Source organism: Helianthus annuus, chromosome 3, assembly GCF_002127325.2.
Source record: "Helianthus annuus cultivar XRQ/B chromosome 3, HanXRQr2.0-SUNRISE, whole genome shotgun sequence".
Taxonomy (NCBI): domain Eukaryota; kingdom Viridiplantae; phylum Streptophyta; class Magnoliopsida; order Asterales; family Asteraceae; genus Helianthus; species Helianthus annuus.
The window spans coordinates 170,191,792-170,203,123 of NC_035435.2; the positions used below are offsets into that span (position 1 = coordinate 170,191,792).

An 11,332-nucleotide genomic window follows, 5' to 3' on the forward strand; every position below is an offset into this window, starting at 1 on the left:
CATAACTCAGGGACTAAAATGGCAATTTACTCAACAATAAATGTAAATAAAAAAAGAAAATGATCCTAAGATGTAACCGCCGTAAAAACAGCCAAAAAGTCAAAAAGCCATTGTCCAATAATATCTATTATTTTTAGTTGATAAGACTCATATTAGGACCAAAATAAACAAATATTAAATCATTTAAAAAACACTTACATTTGTCCATCAAAAGACAAGTGTACGGTCGTTTGAGCAAAGTAAAAAACAGTAAACTGAGTTGATTGTGAAGTGTGAAGTCCGACGAATAAGAAAAAAGACCATCGAAACTTTTTAATTTTGGTTGTGTGTTCTGCTTCAGACACTCAACTTCATTTGTCGGAGACTCTTGTCGATCTGAAAAATGGGCTTCAAAGGTATGTTCTAACGGCTCTAAAACCTTCATTTTGTTTAGGGTTTTTGTTGAATTGTGAATTATGGTCAAACCTTTGTCTGAATTAACGAGGTACAACGTTTTCTTGATGTTTTTGGTTCTGATCTTGTGTTTCTGTTTTGGTTTTCGCCGCACATAATGTGGTTTAATTTGTTTATAAAGAGGTGGAATTTTGTCTGTTTGCTGTTTGTTTATCTGTTGGAATTGAGAATTTGTAGGGGTTTGCATGCAAATTGTAGAATTGAGATAGATTGATTATAAAGTTCACATTTTTGTCTTGAATTATGTTGCTGGTTTTTTTTTTTTTTTTTTTTTTTTTTTTTTTTTTTTTTTGTAAGCATACAATGTAGTATGTAGGGTTATGTGTTTAGATTTTCATGTCAAGAAATTTGGGTGTAAATTTTTTATTTGATGATTTTTTGAGTATTGAATGTTGGAAGCATGGTTTAATAATAACGGTTGAGGCGAGGCGGTAAGAAAACGTGTTTGAGGCGCGCCTTATGGGGTTATGTTTGTACATACCCCTCCCTATAAGGGCGGAGGCGGTAAGAAAACGTGCGCCTTAGGGGCACCTCATGGGGTTATGTGTGTTTTTGATGCGTTTTTTTTTTTTTTTTTTTTTTTTTTTTTAAATTGATGTTTTAGACTTTCTGTGTCGACTATTTTATTTTTGATGTGTGTTTTTAGATGTTTTGGACTTTTGGTGTCAGTTATTTTGTTTTTTATAAGATATGTAATTTTTATATTTATTTTTAAATTCCGCTTAGTGAGGCAAAGGGAAAACGCCTTGAGGCTCGATTCCGTTCTTTTAAACTTAGGTTGGAAGTGAGATTAATCAAAGGGATGTTAAGTTTAGCTGTTTGGATGTTAAGTGAAAGTGCACTAGGGTTAATGTTATTTTACTAATTTCGTGAAAATAACATTAAAAGATGGGGATGGTTAATCATGCATCATGTGGTGGCGCTGATAGCCGAAAGACAAGGGGGTACATGCACTAATCGGCAGTTGTCTCAATTGCTGAGTGTTATGTGCCTTATGTCCAAGGCTTGATGCAAAACTAGTACTACTATCGAGCCGGGGGTCTCACTGGAAGCAGCCTCTCTATTCCTACGGGGTAGAGGTAAGGCTGTCTACATCTTACCCCCCTCAGACCCTACCTTAGCTTTGCTATTGGTGGGATTTACTGAGTATGATTCAGGGTTTGATATAGATTCTCTGGTGGTAGTGTAGAACGTATACCACACGATCCGATTTTAATGTATTTTTTTTTTTCTTAATTTATTTCGTTGACGTTGATGAATGTAGGGGCCATGGAGATAGATTTCCCCTCAGAGGTTGGTCCAACTAAGGAGACTGTCGATGCATTAATGGAGTATTTGGTTGGTCCATTGCTACCTCTAAAGCATACCGACTTCGCAAAGGAAACACCGTCTGAATCCAAACAGAAATCCGTTGCTAAGCAGGTAACCTTTTTCTTCCTCTTTTTGGAAAGAGTAAAGTTCCGTTTTGCTCCCTGTGGTTTGGTCACTTTAACGGTTTTGCTCCAAACCTTTAAAAATAGCCATTTTACTCCCTGATGTTTTGGTTTTTTTGCCAGTTTGCTCCCCGCCTCTAACTCCATTCAAATTGTTTGTTTTTCCATTTTGCTCCCCGCAGGGAGCAAACTGGCAACAAAACCAAAACATCAGAGAGTAAAATGGCTATTTTTAAAGGTTTGGGGCAAAACCGTTAAAGTGACCAAACCACAGGGAGCAAAACGGAACTTTACTCTTTTGGAAATACACGTAAAGTTCTGTTTTTACGAATCATTATTGAAGTATGATACATTATGCATGTTTAATGTTTCTTTTCGTTTGTCCATTAATGAACCATTTACTGTTTCATTCGCGTTTTTGGACATTTTATTTTTGTAAATCAAGAATTTTCTATCGTAATGTTAAACAATTTTATTACTTTAAAATCTTTCAATATGTTTTATTGTTTGTCTGCTATGCAGTTAATATCGTGGATATATCGGTTATCGGCCCCATGTAAAATATCGGTTCGATAATATATAACCGATATTTGACTAATATCTGACAGATATATCACCGATTTTCCCGATATCAGTACCTTTCTTCTTAGTTCTACCATTCGTCTTTCTTCTTATTGCTGCTATTAGTGTTTTAAGCCGTAATTATTAATTGTTAAATAGCTATAAAATAGCTAGATTTTAGATTTTTGTTAAATATACATGTAAAATAGCATATATACAAGGGTATTTTGATATAATATACATAAAAAAAAAATTAAATTCTTTTTCTAGTGTATCGCTATTTATAAAATAGCTATCCGCTATTTATCGCTATTCGCTATGTAGCATATAGGTACCATATCGCTATCTGTCGTTATTCGCCATTAACAACTATGACCACGATAACCTATATATCGAGCCGGGGGTCTCACTGGTAGCAGCCTCTCTATTCCTACGGGGTAGAGGTAAGGTTGTCTACATCTTACCCTCCTCAGACCCTACCTTTGCTTTACTATTGGTGGGATTTACTGAGTATGATGATGATGATGACCACGATAACCTATATCTCAAATATCGGTCCTTGACCGATATCTGATTTTTTTTACCGCATTAACTGCATAGTTTGTCTATATTCTCTCTCATAGTGATTTATCAATATACATCAGCTGGATTATATTCATACGTGTTTAACTAGTTTGATGATTGGCTTTCAGGTTCATGCTGCCGTAGTACTTTACAACTATTATCATCTAAATCACCACCGAGAAATCCAATTCTTAAAGTTCGATCAGTTTTGTAAGCTGGCTACCGAGCTCAAACCCGGCATTCTACGCCACATGAAATTCACGTGTCAATCAGATCGCACCATTTTAGACGACCCTGAAAACCAGCTTTCGATAACAGAAAAAGCGATAATGGATGCATGTACCATATCCGAGACGTTGCTAAACGCTTCTGCTAATATCTCCAATGTTATAAACGAGTGGCAAGTTACCAAAGTGGCAGTTTTGTTAATAGACTCGAAGAAAGAAAACTGCTTCCTACAGTTCAACAATGGAGTATGGTCGGTTATCGAAAAGGATGTTTATCCCGAGAGTAAAAAACGCAAGAAAGTTATGATAGAGTATGATAATGATGGTTTGCAGAAGCTTGCTTTTTTGGCTGTAAAAGAAGTAGCAGGTAGAATTATTTTGATCTTTTGCTAGTTATGTGGTTAGGATTTGGTATGGGTCAAAACGGGTTGGATTGGGCTGACCAGAAACGCCTTTTGTAAAAAAAAAAAATCATTTTTTAAGAGTAAAGTACACGGATAGTCCCTGTGGTTTACTAAATTTTGGATTTGGTCCCTAGCTTTTTAATAAAAGTACACGGATGGTCCTGGTGGTTTGCACTTTGTAACACATTTAGTCCCCAATTTTGCCAAAAGTCACACGGATGGTCCCTGTCATAGTTGTCAATAGCGAGCGTAGCGATCGCTATAGCGCGCTACATAGCGTATAGGTCTAGGCTCGCTATTAGAGGTTGAAATGGTAGATAGCGATGATAGCGACAAATTTTTTTTGTTTTTTAATATAAATAACAATTAAATATAGCTATAAAATAGTTAGAATTTAGGATTTTGTTAAATATACATGTATAGCATATATACCAGGGTATTTTGATATAATATACATAATTTTTTTTAACTCTAGTGTATCGCTATTTATAAAAAAGCCGCCCGCTATTTATCGCTATTCGCTATGTAGCATATAGGTACCTTATCCTATTTGTCGCTATTCGCCATTAACAACTATGGTCCCTGTGGTTTGCACTTTGTAACGTATTTAGTCCCTAACTTGGACCTGCTGAAACCTTTAGATTTGTTAGCTGGGGACTAAATGCATTACAAAGTGCAAACCACAGGGACCATCCATGTACTTTTGGAAAGCTAGGGACCAAATCCAAAATTTAGTAAACCACAGGGACCATCTGTGTACTTGACAATTTAACTAAAGTTTATTGATAATTTGATATGATATTTACATTGAAACAGGAATTGTGTACCACGAGCTTAAGGTTTTGGAAAGCCATGTAGTGTATTCTTTGAGTCAAGCAAAGACCGCCACTCGCTTTTACATTGTGCAAAGCACCCAAGAAATCAGTGAAGATAATTTGGTTCCTATTCAAGATGTTATTTCTAGGTTAGTATGTTTGTGTAAAATCTATATCAAATATGCATGCATGTATATATTAGAGTTAATTGCCCGGATGGTCCCTGTGGTTTCACGTTTTTTCACATTTAGTCCCCACCTTTCGGAAATAGCAGGTGTGCTCCCTATGGTTTGTCATTTTGTTACTCGGATAGTCCCTGACATTTACTCAGGGGACTATCCGAGTAACAAAATGCAAACCATAGGGAGCATACCTGCTATTTCCAAACTAACTGACATCTACTCAGGGGACTATCCGAGTAACAAAATAACACACCATAGGGAGCATACCTGCTATTTTCAAAAGGTGGGGACTAAACGTGAAAAAACGTGAAACCACAGGGACTATCCGGGCAATTAACTCTATATATTATATCGATAATTTATCTTTTAATATACACACACATATGCATTTTCTAACAATCGCCTTAATGTACTTTCATTGTGTAGCTTACAGGGACCCGTGGTAAAAGAGTGTTTAGGCAGTTGGGGAATTACTCCGGTTGTTGAGTATTACTACCTGCTTCCATATGCTGAGATTATATCAAAGTTGTTCTCAAGGTATTTTATTCTTATATTATTAGGAGTTAAATGTCATTTTAGTCCCTGTGGTTTGGGCCATTTTGCCAGTTTAGTCCAAAGGTTTCATTTTTCACCTGTGGGTCCAAAAAGGTTTCACCGTTGCCATTTTAGTCCACTGGATTAACTTCATCCATTTTTTTTGTTAACGAGAAGGGCAATTCGGTCATTTTATATGTAATTCTGTTAACTAGAAGGGCAATTCGGTCATATAAAATGACCGAATTGTCCTTCTCGTTAACAGAAATAATGGATGAAGTTAACCCAGTGGACTAAAATGGCAACGGTGAAACCTTTTTGGACCCACAGGCAAAAAATGAAACCTTTGGACTAAACTGGCAAAATGGCCCAAACCACAAGGACTAAAATGGCATTTAACTCTATTATTAGATTATTAGAGGAACACAATATTTTCGTTCGCCTAGGCCTGTAAACGAACCGAATGTCCGTGAACTTGTTCGGTGGAAGGTTCGTTTATGTTCATTTAATTAGTTAATTAATAAACGAACAGACATGAACCCATTTTTTTGTTCATTTAATTAAACGAACGAACATGAACACACGTTTTGTTCGTTCATTTATGTTATGTTCGTGAACGCCTCTTTTATATTCGTTCATTTTTGTTCTTTATTTACATTTGCTTATGTCCGTTTGTTTATGTTTGTTCGTTTATATATGTTTGTTTTAATTTTGAATACATAAGTAGTTATGTTTATATAAATATTAAACATAAAAGGAAAAATTCTAACTACTTATATAAATATAACTAATTGGTAAATGGTAATTGGGTTTTCTAGCAATAAAAATGGGTTTTCCAATGGAATTTATCGTAATTAATCACTAATTTATATAAAAAGAAATACTTTATGTTCGTTTGTGTTCATTTATGTTTGTTTAATTATGTTGTTTATTGTTTGTTAAAATATGTTCGTTTAAGTTTGTTTATGTTCGTGAACTGTCTGTTAGGTTTTAAACGAACGAACATAAACGAACACGACCATGCCCATTTTCTTAATAAAGAACATGAACAAAAATATGTGTTCGATTATAAGTTCATGTTCGTTCGGTTCATTTACAGGCATTGGCGAAGCTTCCCCCCCCCCCCCCCACACACACAAAAAAAAAAAAAAAAAATTCCGAAACCGGGGAAGGGGGGGGGGGCCTCGGGCTATGCCTAAGCTGCGCCCCTGTTTACAGGACTACGTTCGCCTTTTGATTTAGTGCAATATGAATGTTTGCAGAGAATCAAATAGCTTACCAAATGAAGTAAAAGATGAAAGTTCAGATGTGAGTATCGGTCAACGCTCACAAAAGTCATGCGAGAAAGAAAGCGGTGAAAGTAAGAAAGTCTCCGGTAACGTGCAAAAAAAGTCAAAGTTGGACTCTGAAGTTGTGCACAACAGTAAGAAAGAAAGCGGTCAAAGTAAGGAAGTCTCTAATAACCTGCAAAAAAAGTCAAACATGGAGTCCGAAACCGTGCATGTCAGTAATTCAATTAAAGAAGAATCTCGTGACAGCAAAGATAGCAAAAGCGCGTATAAATCCAACGAATGCAGCGAGAAAGAAAGTGGTCAAAGTAAGGAAGTCTCTGATAACTTGCAAAAAAAGTCAAAATTGGATTCCGAAACGGAGCGTGTCAGTTCTTCGGTTAAAGAAGAATCTCATGACAGCAAAGTTAGCAAAAACGGATGTGAATCCAACCAATTCAGTTATACTTCTGAATCAGTTAGCAAAGTGGCAGACGATGCCATCACTTCTCAATTCACAGCAACTCATGTTGACCAAAAAGTCAAAGACTCTGAAAATTCTGTTGGCAACAGTATCACGGTTTCTAACGGTGATGGTGTGAAGCAGGAAGATATGAACGGATCAAGTGGGGCCGATAATAAATTAGACGTTGATAAGCTATTAGTTTGCTTTCAAAAAGAAAGTCAAAATTCTAAAGTCCAGGCGCCACTAAAGGTTTATCGTCATGTAAAACGGTCAACTCCGACAAAATCTACCAACAGCAAGGTGAATTGACTGAATTATGTTTTTAGTATGATGCTTTGTATCCTTTTTTATATAGAGTCAATTACAAAAATCATCCTTTATGTATGTCACTTATTGCAAACTGTGTCCTTTATCTTCAATAATTACAGAAAACGTACTCGATGTCTGCAAACCCTTGCAAGTTATGTCCTTTAGCCCTAACTCAGTTAATTTTTTGTGGTTAAATCTGACCAAACGGACCCCACATGAGGGTATTTTGGTCATTTTACTCTCATGTGGAGTCCATTTGGTCATATTTAACCACAAAAATACCCTCATGCGGGGTACATTTGGTCAGATTTAACCACAAAAATTAACTGAGTTAGGGCTAAAGGACATAACTTGCAAGGGTTTGCAAACATCGAGTACGTTTTCTGTAATTATTGAAGAGTGAAGACAAAGGACACAGTTTGCAATAAGTAACATACATAAAGGACGATTTTTATAATTTACTCTTTTATATATGTAACATAAATTTGGCTAGTTTCAGGCGGCAAATACGGAGGATTTGAAGAAGACGTCAACCGTTAGTCAAAGTAAAGATGAAAGGGTTAATGGTGACAAAGGATCTTGCATGGTCCCACCGAATGAGGATAGATCACTCACGGTGAATTATGTTCTTGAGGACTTTCATTCCATAGTGGATGCAAAGAGATCTGAATTATCAGACGCTGCCCTTCGAGCTCTATTACATAAAAGACAGAAACTGGTATGCTTTTATATTAAAAGTTTGAGTTAATTACTGTTTTCGTCCCTGTGGTTTGTCAAAAATCACTATTTCAGTCCATTAGTTTAAAAATTGCGATTTCAGTCCCTGTGGTTTCACTTTCGTAACCATTTCAATCCATTATTCTGTTAAGTACAGGGACTGAAATGGTTACGAGGTGGACTGAAATGGTTACCAAAGTGAAACCACAGGGACTGAAATCGCAATTTTTAAACTCATGGACTGAAATAGTGATTTTTGACAAACCACAGGGACGAAAACAGTAATTAACTCTAAAAGTTTTAATTGTCTTGACGTACTCTTTGTGGACTCTTAACACGAGTTTATTTCCTTGCAGTATGATCAACAGCGAGTTATAGAAGGCGAGTTGACTTTATGCGATAAAAAGATTCACGCAATTATGCATGGCGGTATGCCGAAGTCGTATGATGTTTATTATGGCAATGTGTGTGTTTTACATAAACGTTGACTTTTATTTTGTTTCCGCTTTTTGAAGGTATCGGAGATTGCTTGGGTTTGAAGCTAGAAGCTGTTATTGACTGTTGCAATGAGATTTGTAACCAAGATGACATGCAAACTCAACAACGTACGAAACTGCTTGTTTCTAGAAGTGTTCCCTTATTGTCGGGAAAGAGCTTGTCGGAAGCGCAACTCACTTTGAGAAAAGCATGTCAGGCAAGTCTTTGTGCTATTTGACTCACAGAAAGTTAGAGTTAAATGCCATTTTAGTCCCTGTGGTTTGGGCCATTTTGCCGTTTTAGTCCAAAGGTTTCATTTTTCGCCTGTGGGTCCAAAAAGGTTTCACCGTTGCCATTTTAGTCCACTGGGTTAACTTCATCCATTTTTTCTGTTAACGAGAAGGGCAATTCAATCATTTTATATGTAATTTTGTGAACTAGAAGGGCAGTTCAGCCATATAAAATGACCGAATTGCCTTTCTCGTTAACATAAATAATGGATGAAGTAAACCTAGTAGACTAAAATGGCAACGGTGAAACCTTTTTGGACCCACAGGCGAAAAATGAAACCTTTGGACTAAACTGGCAAAATGGCCCAAACCACAAGGACTAAAATGGCATTTAACTCCAGAAAGTTATAAAGAAAAAAAAATTAGTGTGTGAAATATGATTAATGAAGTTATACTATTTCATTTCAATTATAATCTAATTGTTTTGAATAAAATAGTTTTAGGAGGTTTTATGCATTAATACAACACTTCAGGAGTTTTGAGCTAGTTGTTCTATGTAATCTGAATGGATCAATTTGTAAATAAACTGTATATTTTATTTTAGAGTTAATTACTGTTTTCGTCCCTGTGGTTTGTCAAAAATCACTATTTCAGTCTATTAGTTTAAAAATTGCGATTTCAGTCCCTGTGGTTTCACTTTCGTAACCCTTTCAGTCCCTGTGGTTTCACTTTTGTAACGATTTCAATCCATTTATTCTGTAAGTACAGGGACTAAAATGGTTACAAGGTGGACTGAAATGGTTACGAAAGTGAAACCACAGGGACTGAAATCGCAATTTTTAAACTAATGGATTGAAATAGTGAATTTTGACAAACCACAGGGACGAAAACAGTAATTAACTCTTTTATTTTATGTTTTTATACTTTTATAAGAGTTACTTACTGTTTTCGTCCCTGTGGTTTGTCAAAAATCACTATTTCAGTCCATCAGTTTAAAAATTGCGATTTCAGTCCCTGTGGTTTCACTTTCGTAACCATTTCAGTCCACCTCGTAACCATTTCAGCCCCTGTACTTAACAGAATAATGGATTGAAATGGTTACGAAAGTGAAACCACAGGGGCTGAAATGGTTACGAAAGTGAAACCACATGGACTGAAATCACAATTTTTAAACTAATAGACTGAAATAGTGATATTTGACAAACCACAGGGACGAAAACAGTAATTAACTCCTTTTATAATCTCCATAACAAAGTCTTCTTTACCCAGGAGTTGGATGATATCTGTCTATCAAACGATTGGATGTTGCCTACTTATAGCACGTCACGTTCTGATGGTAAGATAATTAACTTAATTAAATTCATTTATTTCTAAAACTATCGCGTATTTAAATGACCCGTTTGGCGTTTTAACTTGCTACACAACCCACCTGTTTCAACTGTGATTCTGATATACTAATGATACATTTTTGAGTAAACTTCCATTTTGCTCCCTGTGGTTTGGTCACTTTAACGGTTTTGCTCCAAACCTTTAAAAATAGCCATTTTACTCCCTGATGTTTAGGTTTTTTTGCCAGTTTGCTCCCTGCCTCTAACTCCATCCAAATTGTTTGTTTTTCCATTTTGCTCCCCGCAGGGAGCAAACTGGCAACAAAACCAAAACATCAGGGAGGAAAATGGCTATTTTTAAAGGTTTGGGGCAAAACCGTTAAAGTGACCAAACCACAGGGAGCAAAACGGAAGTTTACTCTACATTTTTTTGTGTGCAGGTGGGTTCGTGGCTAACGTTACCGTGAAAGGAGCTAATTTCGAATGCTCGGGTGTGAGTGGCAATCTACCAAGTATTCATGAAGCAAGAAACTCAGCTGCAACGCACATGATCATGAGATTGCAGCAAATGGCCAATGGGACGAAAACCGCAACTTTAGCTTAATAATGTCAGTAGAAGATTAAAAAACATGTGAAGGGAACACATGGTGTGTAGAGAGTGATCATTAACTATTCCCATTATGTCATTGCTGGTAGAGATTCAAGTGTGCTAATTGAGTAATTGTGGAACTTAGTTGCTGATTTTTCATATTGTGTTGTACTTTGGTTGTTAGATCCTACTCCTACCCACCCATCTAAGGCCGGAGGGTATGGAGGGCGCCACCCTGGCACCTCACCACCGATGGCGCCCACGGGGCGCCACCACCCATACCGAGGCAGTTAGACGGGGCGCCATGGATGTGTCGCCATTGTGTTAACGGAAGAAAAGGGGGTGCAGGTGGGGCCCACCTCTTTTCAGCCAATGAATTTTTTTTTTTAATTTTGTTTAATAGGGAGGCTTTATCCCACACCCTGCAAGTTTCGTCTTTTCAAAGTGATGAGGGTTCAATCCTTATAGTGGACAAAAAAACGTAGTTTAATAGTAGAATTATATAATTTGAGTTGCCGTTATAAAAAAAGAAATATACATACTTGATACTCGTTGGTATACCAAACAATGGAGCACCAACTTAGACATTTTAAATTTTAAGTAATATAAGTATGATTTTTCAAGGTATGATACTCGTTGCATGTGATAAAGACTTTCTTTGTACAAATATGTATTTTAGTCATTATCAACCAAGTAACCTTTATTACGGGACAATTGCGAAAATAGCCATTGACCCATAAAAATAGCCACATGAGGCATCTGAGTTGAGACTCTA

At 36.5% G+C, this 11,332-nt stretch overlaps 1 protein-coding gene across 3 annotated transcripts; it reads left to right on the top strand.

Annotated features, from left to right (window-relative positions):
- The first annotated feature begins 236 nt into the window (after positions 1–236).
- On the top strand, positions 237–10,716 carry LOC110930775. 3 transcript variants are annotated; one of them, XM_022174150.2, is made up of 11 exons: positions 237–395; positions 1,718–1,875; positions 3,140–3,605; positions 4,459–4,606; positions 5,066–5,176; positions 6,436–7,207; positions 7,716–7,934; positions 8,290–8,362; positions 8,449–8,627; positions 9,910–9,976; positions 10,409–10,716. In XM_022174150.2, the coding sequence occupies exons 1-11, from the start codon at positions 383–385 to the stop codon at positions 10,570–10,572; spliced, it is 2,370 nt and encodes a 789-aa protein (XP_022029842.1). In that variant the 5' UTR covers positions 237–382; the 3' UTR covers positions 10,573–10,716. The 3 variants fall into 3 exon arrangements, with proteins under 3 accessions (XP_022029842.1, XP_022029841.1, XP_022029843.1); XM_022174149.2 differs by having other exon boundaries at positions 238–395; positions 7,710–7,934; XM_022174151.2 differs by lacking the exon at positions 9,910–9,976 and having other exon boundaries at positions 238–395; positions 7,710–7,934.
- Positions 10,717–11,332: the final 616 nt, after the last annotated feature.